General features: G+C 56.6%; 1 protein-coding gene across 1 annotated transcript in view; it reads right to left on the bottom strand.

Annotated features, from left to right (window-relative positions):
• Nucleotides 1-22,435, bottom strand: part of LOC144722990 (uncharacterized) — a 42,577-nt gene that overhangs the window by 17,612 nt on the left and 2,530 nt on the right. Inside the window, exons 2-22 of the mRNA XM_078601475.1 lie at nt 22,087-22,145; nt 19,992-20,173; nt 17,689-18,020; nt 15,931-16,031; nt 15,535-15,653; nt 15,347-15,424; nt 14,371-14,644; nt 13,725-13,839; nt 13,435-13,522; nt 13,042-13,154; nt 12,688-12,916; nt 12,232-12,357; nt 8,630-8,756; nt 6,514-6,652; nt 5,518-5,784; nt 5,071-5,130; nt 4,384-4,497; nt 3,955-4,027; nt 3,289-3,426; nt 2,490-2,786; nt 811-905 (exon numbers count right to left, since the gene is read on the bottom strand). Coding sequence (XP_078457601.1) covers nt 811-905; nt 2,490-2,786; nt 3,289-3,426; nt 3,955-4,027; nt 4,384-4,497; nt 5,071-5,130; nt 5,518-5,784; nt 6,514-6,652; nt 8,630-8,756; nt 12,232-12,357; nt 12,688-12,916; nt 13,042-13,154; nt 13,435-13,522; nt 13,725-13,839; nt 14,371-14,644; nt 15,347-15,424; nt 15,535-15,653; nt 15,931-16,031; nt 17,689-18,020; nt 19,992-20,173; nt 22,087-22,145 — 3,126 coding nt within the window. The remainder of the gene's footprint in view (nt 1-810; nt 906-2,489; nt 2,787-3,288; nt 3,427-3,954; nt 4,028-4,383; nt 4,498-5,070; nt 5,131-5,517; nt 5,785-6,513; nt 6,653-8,629; nt 8,757-12,231; nt 12,358-12,687; nt 12,917-13,041; nt 13,155-13,434; nt 13,523-13,724; nt 13,840-14,370; nt 14,645-15,346; nt 15,425-15,534; nt 15,654-15,930; nt 16,032-17,688; nt 18,021-19,991; nt 20,174-22,086; nt 22,146-22,435) is intronic.

Below are 22,435 nucleotides of genomic sequence, written 5' to 3'. Positions count from 1 at the left end.
GCACGCACACGCACACACACACACGTGCGCAGCATTAGTAGTGCCGTGTCACCGCGCTTTCTCTTGGCTCGTGCAGTCGTGACGCCTGCATGGCGCTGAGCCAGGCCAGGTGGCTCAGAGTCGACGAGGAGCAGTGGTGGCATCGTGATAGGAGGTCATGGGTCAAACCCACCTTTTCCTAAACCGATTCTAACACCTTATGCCAAAGACTAATACGGCCGCAGGATTTTAATCTTTTGAGTCGATGGTCTTAAGCAATGCAGTGCGGTTTAATGATTTGTTTATATCTCCCGTCATCGTCCATGCCAATTAAATCCCAAAATTGCTGAGGAATCACAGACGAGCTGGAAAGTAGCCATGTGGCGAGCAGGTGGCATAAATTACCCAAACTCTTGAATCCTCGGTAAATGTCGACGCTTTCAGTGTGGGAGGAAGGCGGGGTACCCGGAGAAGACCCGCGCTTGCGAGGGGCCAACGCTCTATCCCATACGGACAGAAGGGACCGATTCAGATTCTCCCACTGGCCATACCACCCCTTCCTCCTCGACGCCCACGGGAATGGAGTTCACAATATTTGTGCGAAGATCCACCAACCCTCACTGCTGCCGCCACAGTGCTGGCTACAGGCATGTGCCACCGTGGAGATGTCGTGCAACGTGCAAGGCACGATGGCAGGACTGAGGTCACGGCCACAATCGTGCCCCTTGACGTCTGGAAGCCACCCCTTGCCGACGGTTCCTGGGCTGGAGCGACCATTCACACGAAGTCCGGCGTCAATAACACATTCGCTGGAATGGAAGGGCGACCCACCTTATAGAAATGGTTGGGGTTGACCACCCCGTGGCACTTGGCAAAGGGGCCCCGGGGGTCCAAGAGCTTGGAGCAGGTCTCCTCGGCGTACTGGGCTGGGGGGGGGGCGTGGAGGCGAGTCAGTGGTTTAAAGTTTGTATGCCAATTACTTAACCCAACAATATGAACGGCAGCCGAGCCAATGTTTAACTGGAGCTGCGTGTCTTCGGGTATACCAGCGTGCAGGTACGGAAACTTGGCACGAAGCGACACGCGCGGCGGCCATCGTGAGCGGGGGGGGGGGTTCAAACGTTCGTGGCAACGCCGGGTGAAAGGAGAGAGCAGCTCGCGGAGCAGACAAGATTGTGTGACAGAATGCTGCACGGTGACCCCCCCCCCCCCATGCCACGCGCATTCCAACGCAAGCTATGGCGAGCAAGAGCGATTGAGCGCAGACCTGCAGACCTAGAATTCCAATTCGTGATGTGGAGAGACATGTATGAATGTGATGTGTTGTCTGCTTATCTTCTTATTTTATGTGTATAGAATGCCTTAGCTGATGGTGCTTTTCAAAGTTTAAAAATCAGTAACAAAAAACGAGAGATTATAGATGGCAGGAGGCATGCAAGGGCCGAGGAATGAGTGGCACGTGGAGTCACGGAAGGGTTATAGGGGACTGAGAGTGGAGTGGAGAGGCGAGGGAAGAGGAAGGGAATGTGCAATGGAGATGAGGTGAGGATTTGAGAGGGAAATGGAAGGAGGGGCAGTCGATTCCAGTGGAGGAGTGCAAGGAGGGAGAAGGATCGAACATGAGATTTGGCACAGTGAAAAGGATGGACAGAGCAAAGATTGGGAATGAAGCGGATGAGAGGAGGGGACGTGGCAGGAGATGAGAGAGGCGAGATGAGGTGGGGCAAGGCCATGGAGATATTTAAAGACTCGTGAGGTATTTCAAAAGCCAGCGGTGTAGTAAACGGGATGCCAGTGGAATTGATCGAGGAGAGGCAAAGTGTGAGAATTAAATGAGAGATTGAAAATAATCTGAGCAGAAGCAGTTTTTATTTGTTAGAGGGGAGTGAGAGCGTAAGCAGGGAGACCAAGAGGTAGATTATTGCATTCGTCCAGATGGGTACGTTTGTATTCTCAGCAACGACGCTGTTAATGATCATCTTGCGTTACAATTGTGACCGGCGCCTCCACTCGGTCCGCCCCGGCCACCAACCACTGGCGGTTTGTCCTTGAGCATCAATAAACCAGCCACCTCTTACGCGTGAAGTTCATCAGGAAGTTGCGTCCACATTCACAGACGATGGAGGTGGCATTGCGAAAGTTCAATTTACAATGCACACTTTATGCAAAGCATCCTTTGGTGCTTTACAACACTAATCATAACAACAAAACTCAAAAAGACATTGCTCAATCAATGGAGCTTGAAAACAAGCCAATTCAAGCAAATATGTTTATACGTTTGACGGGAAATTTCGGTCTGCTCTGTTTAACCAGGACACGACGTAAACCCACTCATGACGCATGAACAGCATTGCTACGACTTGGGCTCACATCAAAGACATTCCAAATGCACGATCTAGACTACATTTGACAACCTAACTAGAAATGTGATTGTTGCACTATTGCTGTTGTGACTTGGAATCGAGTTGCAGAGTCAGGGAGCATAGCAACTCGAGTCCCTCTCCCCGCACAGTCGGCATCCATCGATCTCGCGCCGCCACCGTGGGTCACGCTCATCTGGCGCCGGTCAGCATCGCGCCCCTCAGGCGACCGCGTGCAGGGGCTCACCCGAGCCCCGCGTGAGCGTGCCCCGCGGGACCCACCGGTGTGCGCGTTGATGGAGCACGGGTCCTGCAGCTCCTCGGCCGTGTCGGGGCAGCCCGTCTGCGCCTTCCACGAGTTGGCGAAGGGGGGGGAGGTGGCCTCCACGAGGCCGCACGACGTCTTCAGCTCGTCCGCCAGCACGTCGTTGTAGTTCCCGCAGAGTCCTGGCGCGGACGCGGCGGCAGCGCGTCACGACGGTACCGCGAGCCCAGCACAGAGACCGTGGCACCCCCCAGGAGCCCCGATCCCAGACCCTGGAGCACTGTACCCCAGGACCCCTGATTCCCAGATGCTGGGAGCCCTGTACCCCGGGACCCTTGTATCCCAGAACCCGGAACCCTGTATCCCAGGACCTCGGATCTCAGACTCAGGAACCCCGTATGGACCCTGGACCCTCGTCCCTGAGAATCTCGGATTGGCTGAAATGCCACGAACATTTCTCTTGGTGACAGAACGGATGGGAAAGCGCTGCCCCCTGCAGTGTGGACCAGGGGTCACTTGGGACCTCGGCGCTAGCTCTGCGATATTCCCTTTCACTCGCTGTTCTCCAACTTAGAGGGTTACACCACTCGGAGATTTCCGAATTGAATCTTCATCTCCATGCCGCGACCGTCAAAAGCGCGGTGGGGATGACAAAACGGTGTGCGCGCCGTGCAAGGGCCTCACCACAGGTGCGGTTCTTGTAGGCGACGGACACGCTCACGTAGAGCTGCATCTGGGGCTGCAGCTGCACTTGGAGGTGCAGGCCGGAGCGGGTGGCCACCTGCACGAACATGGACGACTGGCGGAACACCTGCAGGCCGGCTGTGCGCACGGGGGGGGGGGGGGGGCGCCTTCAGGTCGTTCCCTGCGTGCCTCCGCGCAGTTATCGTAGAGTCGCGACGATAACCACGGCGGTGGCACACGGACGTGCTGAGATAAAACTCACAGCTGAGGTGTGGTGAGGGCTTGGAACAAGGTGCGGTGGTCACCGGTGGGAAATACCGATTTGTGTTTCCACTGTGACGAATGGAAAGCGTTGAAGCAGATCGCAATGAGATTACCGTGTCTGTACGGCCTTCACCAAGATTACGTTTGAGACTTTGTTCAAACTCTCGATGTCTGCAGAAGTGATAACGCACGACACCAATTTTTGTGCACGGACATACACAGCCGTGTTTGTCACGCCACTGTTAGTTACTCCACTGCTGGATGAGGGCCTCCCATCCCGTGTGGGGTTGTGGGGGTTATTTGACCATACTCTACCATGATGGTTAGGGTGTGTGGCATGTGGCGCGTGTGTCACGTGTGGTATGACGCGTGTGTCACGTGTGTGTTGTGAGCTGCACACACCATTGTTGCTGAAGGGCAGGTTGAGGATCATGGAGTTCATGAACACACGGCCATTCGACTCAAACTTCATGACCTGAGACGCGCGACACAGACACCGAGATGAGCCCAGGAGGTCACCACGCATTGACACCCGGGAAGCAGGCGGCGCAGCGAGCAAATGTTTACGTTCAGTCAGTCGTGATTCATCCTAAAATTCATGAAGCCACACTTTAGAATAACCGCCGCGACTGAATACGTAAAGGTGTGCAACAGCCCTGTGAGAGATGAACTCGGAGTTACTGATTGAGTAGCAAGTGAACTCACCTCGCCGCCGTGCGCCAGCAGCAGCAGCGACACGGAGGTGAGGAGGTGAGTGGTGGGTGATGTTGGTGAGTGGTGGGTGATGTTGGTGAGTGGTGGGTGATGTTGGTGAGTGGTGAGGATGCTCACCTCGCCGCCGTGCGCCAGCAGCAGCAGCGACACGGAGGTGAGGCACGTGGCGCGGCTCGTGGAGGAGCACGGCCGCAGCTCGGCGAGGATCGTGAACTCGCGTCCTGCGCAGTCCTGATGCACAAGCACGGTACACGCACATGCAGGATACACGCACACATGATACACACATGCACGATACATGAAACACACACATACATGATACACACATGCACGATACATGACACACACACACACATGATACACACATGCACGATACAAGGCAACTGGGCGAACCATTACACCAGCCTGAGCGATGTCATAGACGCACAGTCACCGCCACCTGTGAGAGTGCGCGCGGTGCATGAAGCCAACAGAGCGTCTCACGGGCAGCCCCGGTGGTGAGGTCACGACGATCGGCGAGTTCAAGTGCAGGCGCAACACATTCGCCAGCGCCCATCAGGACCCGCTCTCTGCCGTCCGCGCTTCCCCTTCGGCCTTCGACGACTCACGGCGGAGTAACAAAGTTCACGTCGACCAATCGACCTGCGGAGTCTGGAACGGCGCACGAGGGGCCAGTGTGGCCAGAACCATGGCCGGCCGCCATCGTCTCCCCCGAGCCGATGTGTACGCACCGCACAGAGTACTCATTTAATGCTGAGCCGACCTGGGAGAGGCCCACAACCGATTCGCATAATTGCAACTGACGTTGGCCATGGCAGGGAACAGAACCTGGGCCGCCGGGTCAGTGGCTCCGCGCGCCAGCCACTGCGCCACGACACGGAGGTTCGTCGAGGAGGGATGAGGATTGTCGGATAACCATTTCTAGGGAATGTCCAGGGAGAAGGAGCCCACAGAAGGGACACGTGTATTCTGTGATGGCCGCGTATGTTGTCTTCAAGCCAACGCGAGCTCGAGGCACCGGCCCTGCCGCGCGTGGCTCGGAGCGGGCACCAGCGAGGCCCCTGCACTGCGAGTCGTGCCCGCTCACACGCGCGCCTGCCCGTGGTGCCGAGCTCCGATCGTGTTCTTTATTGCAGTCGCTCGTTGTGCAGCATCGTTTTACGATGGGCGTGCGTGTGTTTGCGAGAGTCGGCGATGATACGCCGCCAGCCATCCGATCGGTGTCGTAACTCGCGGACTTTGTCGCGAGACGTCGGGGACGCGGCCGCATTGGGGCGCGAGCGTGAGAAACTTGACGAAGGCCGCGACGGTGGCAGCCACGCGGCAAACCCCGGCACGAGAGGAGATCCGCGAGCGCTGCGCCGCAGCCCCTCGCCGCCCAGAGGGGGGGCGGCTATCGGGGCGCGGGCGGTGCCGCTGGGCCACTCGCCACCTGTCCTTGGGTTTCACCGCATTGCTGTTCTCTCTCCGACTCGTCCAGGTGTGTTTATTATACCTGGTCCATGGCAATGCCTGCAACTGCACCGGGGCGCATGGGCCACAGGGGGCCCGTGTGCTGGGGCCACGAAATGTGGTGGGGTGGTGGGGTGGGGGGGTGGTGCGGTGGGGGGACTGGGACCGTGAGTGTAGTTTTGCACAATCGTGCACCGAGACCTCCAGTGATGAGCCAAAATCACAACTGGTTACCACCAACACCTGATTACCACCCACACCTCGTCTCCACCCACACCTCGTCACCACCCCCACCTCGTCACCACCCACACCTCGTTACCACCCACACCTCGTCTCCACCCACACCTCGTCACCACCCCCACCTCGTCACCACCCACACCTCGTTACCACCCACACCTCGTCACCACCCACACCTCGTCACCACCTACACCTCGTCACCACCTACACCTCGTCACCACCCACACCTCGTCACCACCCACACCTCGTCTCCACCCACACCTCGTCACCACCTACACCTCGTCACCACCCACACCTCGTCACCACCCACACCTCGTCTCCACCCACACCTCGTCACCACCTACACCTCGTCACCACCTACACCTCGTCACCACCCACACCTCGTCACCACCCACACCTCGTCACCACCCCCACCTCGTCACCACCCCCACCTCGTCACCACCCACACCTCGTCACCACCCACACCTCGTCTCCACCCACACCTCGTCACCACCTACACCTCGTCACCACCTACACCTCGTCACCACCCACAGCTGGCCTCCTGGGCAGCGCGCTCACCTGCGAGAGGGTGTAGAGGCAGTTCCCGTGGAAGGTGTAGGTGCGGTGGTCGAAGGTGGTGAAGTGGGAGCCGCCCTCCAGCTTGCACATCCCCGGGCACGGCAGACTCGAGCAGTTCCACTGGCCCCCTACGCACTCGCTGTGTCACACGGGGGGGGGGGGGGGGGCACGGGTTAGAGCAGCACACCCACGGGGCAAGGCAGTCTGGTGTGCTCTACAATGGCCAGTTGTGTGTGGCTGGAGTGAAACCTCCTTTATAAATCAACACAGAGGTTCAATTCTCGTGGTCCGTTGATTGATGCACGTGGCTGGCACTCGCGTCGGAGAGGCCGCAACTGGCGCGGGGGGCACGCTCACGGGGACGTGGCTACCCCCCCCCCCCCCCCGTGTGCCACTCGGCCACTCGGTCGTTGCCACTGCTGCTGGATCACGACGCGAGTACCGGATGATTCCTGCACGACGCTCGCTCGCTCCCGCCCTGGCGAGCAGGAGGTGTCGCTGCTCGGAGCATCTTCGAATTGACCGGTGACTTTGGATGTGACTGTTGATGTGACTGTGACTGTGGATGTGGATGTGACTGTGGATGTGACTGTGGATGTGACTGTGGATGTGACTGTGAATGTGACTGTGGATGTGACTGTGAATGTGACTGTGGATGTGACTGTGGATGTGACTGTGGATGTGACTGTGGATGTGACTGTGGATGTGACTGTGAATGTGACTGTGGATGTGACTGTGGATGTGACTGTGGATGTGACTGTGGATGTGACTGTGGATGTGACTGTGAATGTGACTGTGAATGTGACTGTGAATGTGACTGTGAATGTGACTGTGAATGTGACTGTGAATGTGACTGTGAATGTGACTGTGGATGTGACTGTGGATGTGACTGTGAATGTGACTGTGGATGTGACTGTGAATGTGACTGTGGATGTGACTGTGGATGTGACTGTGAATGTGACTGTGGATGTGACTGTGAATGTGACTGTGGATGTGACTGTGGATGTGACTGTGGATGTGACTGTGACTGTGGATGTGACTGTGGATGTGACTGTGAATGTGACTGTGGATGTGACTGTGGATGTGACTGTGGATGTGACTGTGAATGTGACTGTGGATGTGACTGTGGATGTGACTGTGGATGTGACTGTGAATGTGACTGTGGATGTGACTGTGGATGTGACTGTGGATGTGACTGTGAATGTGACTGTGAATGTGACTGTGAATGTGACTGTGAATGTGACTGTGAATGTGACTGTGAATGTGACTGTGAATGTGACTGTGGATGTGACTGTGGATGTGACTGTGACTGTGGATGTGACTGTGGATGTGACTGTGAATGTGACTGTGGATGTGACTGTGAATGTGACTGTGGATGTGACTGTGGATGTGACTGTGGCTGTGACTGTGGATGTGACTGTGGATGTGACTGTGGATGTGACTGTGACTGTGGATGTGACTGTGGATGTGACTGTGGATGTGACTGTGACTGTGGATGTGACTGTGGATGTGACTGTGGATGTGACTGTGGATGTGACTGTGGATGTGACTGTGGATGTGACTGTGGATGTGACTGTGGATGTGACTGTGACTGTGGATGTGACTGTGGATGTGACTGTGGATGTGACTGTGGATGTGGATGTGACTGTGGATGTGACTGTGGATGTGACTGTGGATGTGACTGTGGATGTGACTGTGGATGTGACTGTGGATGTGACTGTGACTGTGGATGTGACTGTGGATGTGACTGTGGATGTGACTGTGGATGTGACTGTGGATGTGACTGTGGATGTGACTGTGGATGTGACTGTGACTGTGGATGTGACTGTGGATGTGACTGTGGATGTGACTGTGACTGTGGATGTGACTGTGGATGTGACTGTGGATGTGGATGTGACTGTGGATGTGACTGTGGATGTGACTGTGACTGTGGATGTGACTGTGGATGTGACTGTGGATGCGGTTGTCGGCACCGCTCTGGTTGCGTGAACATGTGCAGCATTTGGCCGAAGTCGAACTTGAAATTCGTGGTCTGTTACCGGCCTATTGCAGCCTCGCGGATCGTACCAACTACAAAGTGATGAAGGGGCAGAGGGGGCCTATAAGGGGCTCGTACCATTTACTGCAGGGGGTCCTCAGCACCCCGCCGGGGGGGTACTGCCTGCCGTCGAACACGCAGGAGCACTGCTCCACCGGCACGCAGCGCCCGCCCTGCGCCTCGTCCACGTCATCCATCACCGTGCCTGGGGGGGGGGGGGGGGGGGTGTAAATGAATGATTTGGCTCATTTCCACTGATGGACTGGACTGAAGCTGTCGAGGTCGTGTTTAAAGGGCACGCTACCAAATTAAATAAATAAAGACATGAATGAAAACAACAACACCGCTGGTGCTGGGGAGACCCTTGCCCCAGCCGAGGGGTCGCTGGTGACTCCTCGGGGTTTAGGGTCGGGCTGAGTCAGGCGACGACGCTGCCAATCTCCATGCGATTTATGCTGCCATCAACCGCTTGAGACTACAAGGGCAGAGATCAGAGCCTAATTCAGAGATTTGAAATCAACGGCCCGATTCCTGCCTCATCCATCACCACCGCCGGCCCCGCTGCCACCCTGACCGCGCCTTCCCCACCACTCATTGTCGGCGATGGTCTCGTCTGTGCTTTTTTGCCAAAAATCGGACGAAATGGGAAATGTGTCTAGATGGGAACCTGCGTGATGCTACCTGGCGGATCATGGAAGCTAGGCAGGGAGACGAGGCTGGATATTGCTTAGATTGTTACACCCAGGGCTGTACCTGGGCCAGAATGAGCTGGAACACCGCGGTGATGGGAGGGAAAATTTGAATCCGACTATGTTCCGTAAGGAACCAAGGGACAAGTGTAGCAGCGGCTAGCCGTCTGCACATATATATGTATGCATGTTGAACTTATTTCACACCGTACGCAGCCAACCGTGCTAATCGGAGGTGCGTGTACATGTGTTGAGTGACGCAACACATGTGTACATCATCATGAGGATCGCAAAGTCCACGAGGACCATTGCGTCCTCCGCTCCCACAGTTGGAACAACTTCCAACGCGAGGACGGCCGTGCCGTGGAGATTTAACTGAGAGGGTGAATCGGCGACCGCAGCAGCTCAGAAAGTATCTACCCGCACCCGCGTGCGTGCGTTTTGAAGAGGTGGGCTGATACGGTACAGGAGGATGGGGATTGGGGAGACAAAGGCGGACGGGTGAGGTGCTGGCCTGCCCTTGTGCCATGCCGGCCTTAAAAGTTGCTGCTCGACAACGACACTTGCCCCGACAAGGCGATGAAGGGAATCTTTGTCTTTGTACTTGCATGAGGGTACGGTTATTGCTGGTAGTGCAAAAGGTGTGTGCAGATGTTTATTGTGTTTGGCAAGCAGCACACTATATATCTGTTTCATTGCAGCCTCCCCCGCATATCCCCAGCCACGGGGATGGTCGTGCATTTCTGAGTTGAAGAGCCCCAATAAACCGGTGCATTAATCGAGAGCTGTTGGCACCGTGGCTGCAGAAGGGGATGAGGACTTGTCCTGGCACCGACGATGGCACCGACGGCCCATGAGCAACCCCCCCCCCATCATCCTCCGCCTCGCCACGTGGCCCCCCCTTTGCCCCTCGCTGTCGTAAACGTCGTGAGGTTAACTAAGGTACAACGCCACGGCTCGCCCCCCCCCCCCGCACTTCCCCAACTCCCTATTGGCTCCGAGTGAGCTATATAAATTTCGCACGCAATCCATGCAAATTAGTTCACGGTGATTGCAGGTGTGTACAGGTAGGTGTGTGTAGGTGAGTGTAGGTGTGTGTAGGTGTGTGTAGGTGTGTGTAGGTGAGTGTAGGTGAGTGTAGGTGTGTGTAGGTGTGTGTAGGTGTGTGTAGATGTGTGTAGGTGTGTGTAGGTGAGTGTAGGTGAGTGTAGGTGTGTGTAGGTGTGTGTAGGTGTGTGTAGGTGTGTGTAGGTGTGTGTAGGTGTGTGTAGGTAAGTGTAGGTGAGTGTAGGTGTGTGTAGGTGTGTGTAGGTGTGTGTAGATGTGTGTAGGTGTGTGTAGGTGAGTGTAGGTATGTGTAGGTGATTACCGTTAATGTGGAGTGGGAGTGCAACGGCTAGCGCACTGCGCTACGAAACCAGCAACCCGAATTCGATTTTCACTCACGGCCCACACCAGTCGCAATTATCTGAATCGGTCCTGGGCCTCCTCAAGGTCGACTCAGCCTCAAAAGAGTACCTGGTGCGATGTGTAAACATCGCCACTGGGGAGACAAAGTCGGCCTTGCGTGGTGCTGGCCACCCACTCCCTCGTGTGCCGTGCCGGCCTTCATTGGTGCTCGCTAACAGCTCTTTCCCCAACAGTCTGTTAAGACTTGTCTTTGTATAGTTAGTTGAGTGTAGGTGTGTGTAGGTGTGTGTAGGTGAGTGTAGATGAGTAGAGGGCGCTTGTAGGTGTGTGTAGGTGTGTGTAGGTGTGTGTAGGTGAGTGTGGGTGTGTGTAGGTGTGTGTAGGTGAGTGTAGGTGTGTGTAGGTGTGTGTAGGTGTGTGTAGGTGAGTGTGGGTGTGTGTAGGTGTGTGTAGGTGAGTGTAGGTGTGTGTAGGTGAGTGTAGGTGTGTGTAGGTGTGTGTAGGTGTGTGTAGGTGAGTGTGGGTGTGTGTAGGTGGTTGCGTGATGCCACGGCCACGGGACTCGCTCCAGGGGAGGTGCCCCTCAGCAGACACGCCACACGCGGCTGCGTCTGGCGCTCGTGATTGCCCCCCCGCGAGAACACCTCACCTCCCTCGGCTTCCTTGCCAGGCCGCCTCGCGTGTGGTCTCCAAACGTTTCAGAGAGGGGGGAGAATTGGCCAAAGTCCGATGCGAGTTGAAAGTCCCGGGCCCTGTGATGTGATGTGAGCGAGTTCACGAGAGACATCTCCAGGAGTGTCTGGACGACAGTCACTGGGACGATGATGACGCACACCGCGCACCGTGGGACACGCTGCGTCGGCAGTAAGTGGCTGTGGATGGTGGAGAATAAAGTCCCCGATTCCACAATTCTACGCATGCGGTGAGCAGCGGGGTGTATGGAGTGAGGCGTGAGACGATCTCACGCCAGGGATGTCCTGAACCGTGTTCAGAGGCATTCAAACCCAGGCCGGCAGGAGATGAGCGAGCGCAGGGCGGGCGATGTGCGAGATCACGTGGAGCGAGAAGCGGCCGTGAGAGAGCTTCTCGATAGGAATCGGCCAATGGAGAAGTGGCGGGAGGGAAAACGGGCGTCCGGGGTTTTTCGAGTCGGTCTACGCGAGATCGTCGTGCGGGAGCGCTCGCTCTGCGTTCGTCTCCTCCCCGCGGGATCCGGCCGCCACCCATCCGTGCTCGAGATGCGATCCCGGCAGGAATCCCGGAGCGCGAGCCGGATCAGTGAGAGGGGAAACTCACTCGTGTTGGCAGGAGGTGTCGGCCGAACGGTCTCATCTCTCGTGTAAAACAAAACCGCTGAACGTGTGAGAACGAGGCCAGACCACTCACTCCGTAACGCAGGTGAGCGGGGCGGGTGAGCGGGGCAGGTGGGCGGGGCAGGTGAGTGGGGCAGGTGAGCGGGGCAGGTGAGCGGGGCAGGTGAGCGGGGCAGGTGAGCGGGGCAGGTGAGCGGGGCAGGTGAGCGGGGCAGGTGAGCGGGGCAGGTGGGTGGGGCAGGTGAGCGGGGCAGATGAGTGCGGGTACCAGGGGGGCAGAAGCAGCCGTCGAGGCAGGCATCCTCGCACAGGGCGCTGGCCGTGGGGTTGGAGCACGTGTCCAGGCAGCTGGTGCCGCACTCCGAGTGCTGCATCGCGTCAGGACACAAGGCGGCTGCGTGGGGGAAAGAACCAAGAAGAATAATAATTAAATCACGACGTTTCGGGCGCAACACCTACGTGACTTTACCGAAAGAACCGAAGAGCATGGATATTTGCAGTCACAAAAACTTCAAATCTAGGATTGAATGGTACTTTGAGATTCTCGCTCTCGTCCCAAAATAGGGCTGCGAGACTTCAAATTAGAGTGAGTGATGTCTGAGTGAGTGGGTGAGTAAGTTGGTGAGTGGGTGGGTGAGTGGGTGGGTGAGTGGGTGAGTGGGTGGGTGAGTGAGTGAGTGGGTGGGTGGGTGAGTGGGTGAGTGAGTGGGCGAGCGGCACTCACGGCACAGCTGGGAGTTCCTCCACGCCCCCGGGCGGCCCCCCGCGAGCGCGCACTGCCGCGAGAGCTCCGCCAGGGAGTCGCAGGCGCACTCCGCGGGGGGCAGCCCCCACGTCTCCACGCACGCGCACACGTCCCGCGTGCACGCGACCACGAGCGCGTGCACGTCCACCCCGACGTCCTCGCACCCGGAGAAGGCGGGGAGCTGCGTGAACGCGCGGCAGGTGTCCACCTAGAGAGGGACGGGGGGGGGGTGCGGATAAGAGGGGGGCACGGGGGTCGAGGCACCGCTCCGGGGGGGGGGGGGGGTGCGTAGGTCACGTGCTCAAGGTGCCCCAGCCGAGCGCGGCTCCTCACGTGTCTGGAGCAGTTGAGCGCGGGGGGTCCCGGAGGCGCCGTCTCCTCGGTGCAAACCGCACTGCCGTCCGCGAGCTTCTGCGCCTTCACGAAGTCGGCGACCGTGCGCATGTCTGGGACACGGGGAGCAGGGGAAGGCGTCAGTCAGGGGACTGGATGGGAGCAGGGGACAGGGGACCGTGGGGAAGCGCTCATTCTCGGCTTCCCACATTGTCTGTAACTCCCTTCAGGCCGCCATCAACACCATGGCGCAGACTCGAGATCTGCTTTCCCTCTGGATCTCACTCTCTGCGACATCGTGAGATGTGGTCAGCATTTAGACGCCATGCGTATCCATGTCTTGCAGCACTGAGCGTGGCTGGGCTGGCGTGAGTTCAGCAGGAGCGCGCTCACCGTCCTTGAACTCGGAGTTCACGGGGTCCTGGTTGTAGTCCCCGCACAGGCCACACATGCGCCCCTTGAACCTCTTGTCCACGGAAATCTGTGGGCGCAACACGTGGAGTGAGGTCCGAGACAGCGCCTGCCATGCTATGGCGGGTAAAGTAGCAGGAGCGGTGTGCTGAGTATGCGTGAACTATGCGCGTGGTGGTGGTGGATATGGATGTGAATGCTGCGTGGGTGCTGTGCGCGTGAGTGGACGGGGGGGGGGGGGGCTGAGCGGGCCGAGCGGCGTTGGGAGGCACCGTGAGGGACTGGTCCACGCTGAGACGAAGCTCCATCACGTTGCGCATGCGCACGGTCGTGTAGGCGCCCACGCGCGTCACCTGCACGCCGGTGTCGCTGAACGGCAGGCGGACCCTGCTCACCCACACGGGAGGGAGCGGGCAGCATTGAGCTCAGCACGCAGAGAGCACCCACGGGTTAACACAGAGCTCAGCACGCGGCACGCGTGATCACACGGGAGGGAGGAGGCGGCACGAGTTCACGTGGAGCGCGATGAACGCGGTGCTACTCAACGTTCCGACACAAGAGGCCACGCCAGAGGAGGCGCACCCCACGGACAAACACAGTCGCGTCGCGCGCCGCATCATCAGCGCACAGATCCTGTACCACGCGGGGAGGCCACGTGTGCACCAACAGGTGCGCAGGGGCGCTGAAGTCCGCCCCGGTATTGATCAGCTGCACTCACGTGTGCTTCTTGTGTGTTCTCATGTCTCACGCGTGTTTAAACAGCGTGCTCGGTAGCACTTTGATGCGTTCAGGGAAGTTCAAGTTCATTCAGGTGCGCTCACACGGGTCCGGGTACGCTCAGCTAGGCTCGCTGCATGGAGGCGCGGGTGCGTGCAGGCGAGGCGTGTGCACGCGTGCTCGGGTGCGGCGTCCGCGTACCTCTCCCCGCGCGCGGTCACGTTCCCGTCGCGGGAGACGGAGAGCGCGAGGCCGTCGAGCTGCGCGCTCACGGAGCTGATCCGCCCCGCGCTGCGCCGCACCTCCACGCTGAAGCTGGAGGCGCCGTCCCCGCACTCGCGCGCCGCCACGTAGGGGCACGCGCCCGCCGCGCGCAGCGCGAAGCCGTCGAAGGTGCGCACGTGGCCCAGGCCCCACGCGCTGCACGTGCCGTCAAGGTGCACGGGCGGCGGCGGCGCCGGTGTCTGGGTCTTCTCTGCACGCGAGATTCAGCATCAGCAGCAGCAGTGTCATCGTCATCATCAGTATCATAGGGCGTCACATCAGGGGTGACTGACGTGGCTACCGACGTCGGTGCTGGGGAACCGGGCGCGTGTGCACACAGCACTGCTACCCCCACTCGGAGTTACCACTCCAAGTAATTGGGCACGATCTCAAACACCGCAACAGGGAGAGCCAACTGCTTCACCCTGGCCACCTGAGCTATCAAATGTCCCTCCTCCTGAGATCCACCACCTGAAATCCAATCATTTTGGAGCGCAGCCAGAGCCCTTTGGCTAAAACCCACGTTTCAAACCAGCGCATTGACTGCTAATCACACGAAGGTACCACACCGGTCCACGCCAAGTGAGATCTGCATGCCTCGCGGCAGCATCCCCCCACCCACTGCCTTCACAAATGAGAATGCATCCGGCATGCGATCCCAGCAACAACAACAACCGGTCCATCGGCCACACAACAATGAGTCCCTTGTAAAACTTCCAAAATTGGTGGATGCATTGAAGCAATCCACGGGGTACATGAAGCAGTTTCCTGGCTAACTAACCTAGACATAGACCGGTTATCCATCCATACACAAGATAGAATCATAGCCAACACCACCATCATCACCACCATTAGTAGCAGTCATCATCATCTCACCATCAGCACCGTCACATCCTCGAGCGAGTGCCCCCACCTGTGCCGTTGTCTGCGCCACCGAAGTTGATGTCGCTCGTCTGGTGGCTCAAGAGGAAGTTGCCCATCACGCCCGTGCCTGCACGCACACGACCCTCAGCGTCATCATCATCGCAAGTACGCGGGGCCACCTGAGTGATGGGATGTGGGAGCAGTTGTCAATGTGGGGTCAGGGTCGGGGTCACGCACCGCTGCAGATGTCGCCCATGACCACGTGGGCGTCTTGCGCGCTGATCTGGAGCGGGTAGAGGTGCGCGAACGTGGGGAGCGAGGCAAGGGCCTGCAGCTCCTCCTCGTCCACAAGGGGCCTGGGGAGCAGAGGGGAGCAGGGGGGAGTATGGGGAGAAGGGGGGTCAGGGCGAGAAGAGGGAGCAGGGGGGGGTATGGGGGGAGCACGATCATTCATCTCGCAATCGGTGAGGACTATCGAGATGCTTATGATAGACGTGGCAGAGACGTAAGAGGGACATGAGAAGGAGAAAGCAGGGGGCATAGGGGAGACGAGCAACGCAGGAGGCGAGTATAGAGAGACATTAAGAGACAAGGGAGATAGACGAGGGGTAGGGAGGGGAGAGGGCCGCTCACCCGATGCCCACGGTGACGATGAGCACCTGGGCTTGGCTCGCCAGCTCGGAGATTCCTCTCACGCTGTCGTCCGCGAGTCCGGTCGTCATCAGCATCAGCACCTGGAGACACGCGGGCGGTCACGCGGCCCGGCGGTAGCGCATTCGCTGCTTGTTGTTGCAGAGGTTCGCGGTTCGATTTCAGTGGCTGCCCTGATTAATACTGCGGTGAGTGTATGGACCGTGACATAACGCGCCGTCTGCTGTAAAGTGGACCTCAAAGATCCCATGATGTCATTCGCAGGAGCAGGTCATTGTGTCCTGGCGTCATGGTCCAAACTTTCCCAATATGAAAATTACCTGCAAATTAAGAGAACACCTGGTGGGACCCATCTGAAAACGAGTCTCAGTGAGGCTTTCCTGGGTAAACGAGGGGAATCGTGATTCATAAAGCGTCAGATCGCGTAAGTAAAATGTGTCTTGTAATCCCTCATCCACCCGACACAGCCGACGAGTAAAGTAGTCACGTGATTAAAAGTTGCAATGTGTCACTACTTCAGCACGCCGGTGTTGGAGGGCAATCGCACACCACCTTGAAACAACTGGTACCTACACAAGCAGCACCATCAGAAACTGACACAATGGCGAACACGTCCTCCAGTCTTGGGCCTTCAACACGGGGGGTGATGTCACCAATGTGCCAGGAAGTAATTCCTAGAGTTGAATATGCTGTATTCCCTTAAATGATGCTGTTAGATTATAATAAGTTATGTTAGATACTTTTTATAACGGAATGTATAGATATATTTAGTGATGAAACAGATTAGTCAATGTTACTCTTTGGTAAAGTCACGTAGGTATAAAATAAAATAAATCACGACGTTTCGGGCGCAACACAAGCGTCCATCAGCAGGTGGGAAAGCATGGTCTGCTGCTCAGGCAGACTGTTTTAAAGGTTAGAAATGGGTGTAGCCCAAGGGTCATAAAGAAGTGGTCGAGGCTAGTGATGTTAATGTGAGAAATGAGCATGTGACTGTAAGATAGGAGGAGAGCGGCCTCCTCGACGAGGGCACGGAAGTGGCTATGTTAATGCGAGGGATTAGCAATCCTCACATTAACCGTTATTTAATGAGTAACACTAACTTCGTAGTAATGTTATAATGCTGTGTTAGTTTATATTAATGTGAATGCGTTTACAAGCCCCGCTCAGCCCGGAGCTGTCAACTGTGTTGAGATAATTTTTATTTATCTCAATTTCAGAGGATTCTCTCACAATCTGGAAACTGCCTGGTGACGCTAGCGGTAGTGCCCATTGTGACGTGTGTGTGGGTCGCTCTCCAGCACAGCGGAGTGCTGAAGCGGTGATACATTGGCACTTGTGGTAATCACGTGACAACTTGCTCATTGGCTGTGTCGGGTGGAGGAGGGTGAACGACACTTTTTACTGGCACTTGCGACTTGGGATCGCCGAGTCACAAGTCTTTGGACTCGGTGAGTATTCTCTCTCTCTCTGTGTGTGTTTACTTCATCGGGTTCGCCTGTCGGCATCTTTTACACACTTTGTATATACACGTACACATACATAAAGACACCACGACCTGTCGCTTTCCACCCCGCACACCGCGCATCGTTCAGCAGCATTCGGTGACCGCTCTGCGATTGCAATCTCGTTGCTACACTTGGGAACCCGCTGTCGCCACGGGTGGCTGAGAGCCGGCTCGGTGCTCCGACGAGGCAGCATCGTCCCCCTCCCTCCCTCCCCGGCGCTCCCCGCACTCACCTTGGTGCGATGGACCCCGTCGTCCGGCCCGGGAGGGAACCCGGCGTGCAGGATGAAGTCGAGGGCGCCGCCCGTGTTGCGGCCGCCCCGCGCCACCTCCAGCAGGCCCAGCACGTAGCCCGCGCTGGCGGCGGAGGCGGCGTCTCCCAGGCGCAGCAGCGGCTGCGCGTCGCGGTCGAAGCGCCACAGCCCCACGCGGGACGAGTTCCCCGCGGGGGCGAGCGACTCGAGCGCGGCTCCCGCGAACGTCTTCATGGCCTCCAGGGTCACGGTGCCCGTCTCGCGGTTCGCCTCCAGCACCAGGTTCAAGTCGAGAGCGGCGCGCGTGCACGCTGGGGGGGGGGGGGGGCGGGCGAGGGGGTGAGATGGTTCACGCGTACCTGACCCCCCCCCCTCTATAATCATTACACTTTACTCAGTAGAGGAGGTCGCTCGTTCTCATCCTGCTGCTGTGCCCCCGGGTCACCCGTTCTGGCTCTGTTCGACTGGAGGCTCCAAGACCTCAATGTCTCCTCTGGGTGTGACTGCCTCTGTGATGTTACGTATATATTTATAGAGATTATACATTGGCATATATATTTATGACGATTAAACATTGACATATATTACATTAATTAAACATCTGCTTTTTCATTGCGCATATGGTGCTCTGTATGTAAGTCACGTGTAAAATAGTTCGCCAAATGAGTAACTCCGTGATGTTGAATCTCGTCTGACGCGTGGCACGCTGGGAGGCGTTCAGCGCCGCGCTCCGCACGCGCGGCCCCTCCGTTTACCCAACAGTCTCCGCGTGTCGTCAAGAGACTGCTTTCTTGGAAGGATGTTGCGTTGTGGGGAGTTTTTGACCTCAGCTCCTTTTCAAACTCGGAGGTGTTTTGTTTTGTTTGACTTCGTGTTGCAGGAAACTCGAGTACCCGGAGATAACGCACCCAGCGCATACGAGGGGGCGGCACTTGAGACAGATTCACGATTCCACTTGATGAACTGTACTTGTGTATGCGCCTCCACCACCTGTCTATTTAGAAACACGAGTTTAGAGTATTTGGCTGCAATACATTTACACACGATACGCCATTTCGTTGAGTTATCATTTGTGGCCAGGTCGCTTCTGAAAACAAGCTTTAAAACTCAGTGGGCCTTACTTGGTAAAAAATAAAGAAAGTATAGCGCTTAGTGTGTCGATTCATTCGTGTCCACGTGTACGTTCGTGCATCTGTGTGTGCCCACGTGTGTGTTCACGTGTTCGCGTGTCCACGTGTGGTCACGTGTCCACGTGTGGTCACGTGTGTGTGTGCGCCATGTGTCAGTGTGCAGGGTTGCATCTCGCGTGTGTGTGTGCGCCATGTGTCTGTGTGCAGGGTTGCATCTCGCGTGTGTATGTGCGCCGTGTGTCTGTGTGCAAGGTTGCATCTCGCGTGTGTACCCAGGGAAGCCTCACTCAGTCGCTTGTTCAGGAGGGTCTCATGATTGCTGTGTTGATACCAATTTTCGTAATTTGCAGATATTTCAAAAAGGCGAATTTGCCAACTTTGGACCAGTACGCCGGCACCGAATGGCCTACTTTTGCGAATTGCATCACTGGATCTTGAAATGGTTTCATGGTTAATACACCCCTAGTATTAATCAGGGCGGCCGCTGGAATCGAACGGCGAATTTCTGTAACAAGATGTAATCGTGCTACCGCGAAACGAGGGCAATCGGTGGATTCATGGCTGAAATTCCACGAAAAACGATTGCGGGTTTGTGATTTTCGGGATCGGTAATACATTTTAAAAATGGTTATTGTTTGATAACCCGATGTATGTTTGTGCTGTGTTTGTGTCTGTGCTGTGTGTGCGTGTGTATGGAGCTGTAGTGTAGTGGTTAGTGACCCGAGTTCGATGACCGCTCACGACCAATAACAATGGCGAATATTTGAACCGGTCCCGGGCCTCCCCTGGGTCGACACATCCTTCAATGAGTAGATGGTGCGGTGTGTAAACATCGCCACTGGGGAGACAAAGGCAGCCGGACGTGGTGCTGGCCACCCACCCCCTTGTCGCGTGCCGTGACGGCCTTCATCGGTGCTCGCGAACAGGACTTGCCCCAACGGTCTGTCAGAAGCTACACGGGGGGTCTGTGTGTACCCACGTGCCCCACGTGCCCATGCGTGTATACGAGCGCGCACGTGCGCGTCAGTGCACCAATTTAACAGCCCCACGCACTCGCGAGTGCTGTGCGTGTGTATGTAGCGAGAGCGGCTCTTCGAGGCGATGTGACCTCGCCGACTGGGGACCCGTGAGGACCCTCGCTCGACTCCTCACCTGGATTCCCCAGGCCCCGCACCGCCGGGAGCAGCAGCAGCAGCATCAGCAGCAGCAGCCACATCGCCCGGACGAGGCGAGACCCCGTGCGGCCGCGGTTCCAGGTCGCCATGAGCGCTTGCTCAAGATTTAGTCGGAGGGGACCTTGGTAGCGCGGTTTATAATCCCCTCTCGCAAAGGCCCTAAAAGGTGGGAGCGGCGCGGGGCAGGGTGCGGGGCAGGATGCGGGGGTGGCGATGTGGGTGTTGCCGTGGTGATGGAGGTGTGGGTGCGGAGTGGTGATGGGGGTGGTGATGTGCGTGGTGGTGATGATGTCGGCTTTGTGATGATGGATGGAGGTATCAAGGTGATAATGGCGGTGTCCATGTGGTGATGGGGGTGGTTGGGGATTGATAGGGATGCTGGTACTGGTGTTGGGGTAATTTTGGAGATTTCAGAGACTCGGGGATCGTGGAGGTCGCCGTGTGCCTACGATGCAACAGCTGCGACATGGGGTCAGAGCGTTGGCACCATGTGGCGGCATCAGCGCCTTTGGCCACGATCACGTCTCGATTTTGAGAGTGGTGATACGCGTGTCGAGGATGTGATTTGGGGTAGTGATGGAGGTGCTAGACCAGAAGTCAGCCACCAAAATAACAAGAATAACCATTTTTTATTCGAATTCGGTAAAAAAACCCCTCAATATTTCAAGAGCCGTAATTTATGTGAATAACGTCACTAAGAAGTCCTTAAAGAGCCGCAGGTTTCCGACCCCTGTGCTAGACTTTGGTGGAGGTGTCAGGGCGGTGATGGAGGTGTCTGAATGATGATAGAGCTATCAGGTTGGTAATGGGTGTGTCGAGGTTGTGATTGGGGTGTGGTTGCGGTGTTGGGTTGAGTTTGTGGTGGGTGTTGCGAGTTGTGTAATGTCCCCGATTACAGTTCAAATATACGTCGTCTGTCAATGACGGAATTTTGGGCAAACACCGAATCTCACTCAATGCACCTGATCTCTCGTCAGATGTAAGAATCCCATCAGCGTTGAGCCTGATTGGTGCTGGGATAGGAGACGTCTTGGGAATACCAGGTGGTAGGCTCGTGCTGAGAAATGGCAGCACAGCAATGGATTTTTTTGCATCAATCTGTGCAAAGCTTTAAGTTTGCCCACTGATATTCGTCCTGGGATTTCTCCAGGTTACTGTATCTGGTTTCCTCCCACACAAAGCCGCTCATGAAGAGAATTGACAAGAGCATACCCACGAAGCACCCCCGATTAGCACAGACGGTTATGTACGGTGCGAAAGAAGTTCAGCATACATACAAAAACAGGGCCCTGTTGTAAATTTCTCTTGAGAATTAGTGGGGCTCTCCTGAGTCGAGCCATGGCTGAGCTGCTCGCTCCCGCATCTCTGTAGGCAGCTGAGCGGCTCAAGTGCGAGCCGAGCCGCGTTACAGGCCGAGCGAGAGCCGAGCCGTGACCACGAGCACGGCCATAATGGGGAGAGTAAATTAGTTGTTGTCGAGTGTGTGGTCATAAGATGTCTAACAAATGCAGGGCGATAACCGGTCGTAAATGCCAGCGGATCGAGCACTCTGAGAAGGGGAAGTGCGAGAGACATGACAGTCGTGGATTGAACAGCGAGGAGCCTTTTGAGTCGCTATGATCGTTAAGAAACATCGGGCAGCAGAAGGAAGTTAACGAGCAGAATCAAGGGATGACGAAAGAAACGGAGAACAAAGTGACCCCAGACGGGGGGGGGGGGGGATATCAGCGACGCCGATGGGATCCGGTTACAAGGCAGCGGGGGGCACACGCGGTGTGACTGCCGAGATGCAGGAGGAGGGGGCATCGCAGACACTCATCGTCCCGCCAGGCGAGGGAGGGGATACCGAAACGAGTCTCGCGACTCTACGCGGATACTTCTGGTGAGTAGTCTAGGGGAGGCGTTTGCCAGAATCTTGCCAAGTAGAACTAAGAATCATAAAAGTACACGTACGGGAACTCGATGTGCATTTCGATCATGGAGGGGTTGTATCGATGGGTAAAGTAAGTTGGGACTATGCTTGAATAGGCGAGACATCACACAGGGTGGGGACCAAGAGGAAGTTCCAAGACCTGATGGCGGGGGACTGTGAGGGCAGCTCGTGGAGGTCACGTGGTCTCCTGTGCAGCATCTACGGGATCGAGCACGGGGCAGTCAGCGGCATTGGGAGTGAGATGCGGGGAGTGAACGCCTCGAACGATTGTCTCGATCTTGATGATTGTCTCGATCTTGATGATTATTGTCTCGATCTTGATTATTAATGCCTTGAACTTAATGATTGTCTTCATCTTGATTATTCATGTCTTGATCTCGATGATGGTTGTATTGATGTTGGTACTAAAGGCGGCTGGATGTGTCGCTTGCCACGTGACCCCTTGAGAGGTGGTCCCTTATAAGGCTGCATAAGGAAACTTTATCTCT

Source organism: Lampetra planeri, chromosome 16, assembly GCF_965212315.1.
Source record: "Lampetra planeri chromosome 16, kcLamPlan1.2.h2, whole genome shotgun sequence".
Lineage (NCBI taxonomy): Eukaryota > Metazoa > Chordata > Hyperoartia > Petromyzontiformes > Petromyzontidae > Lampetra > Lampetra planeri.
Note: the sequence above shows the minus strand (reverse complement) of the source record. Positions and strands in the feature narration are given on the sequence as shown.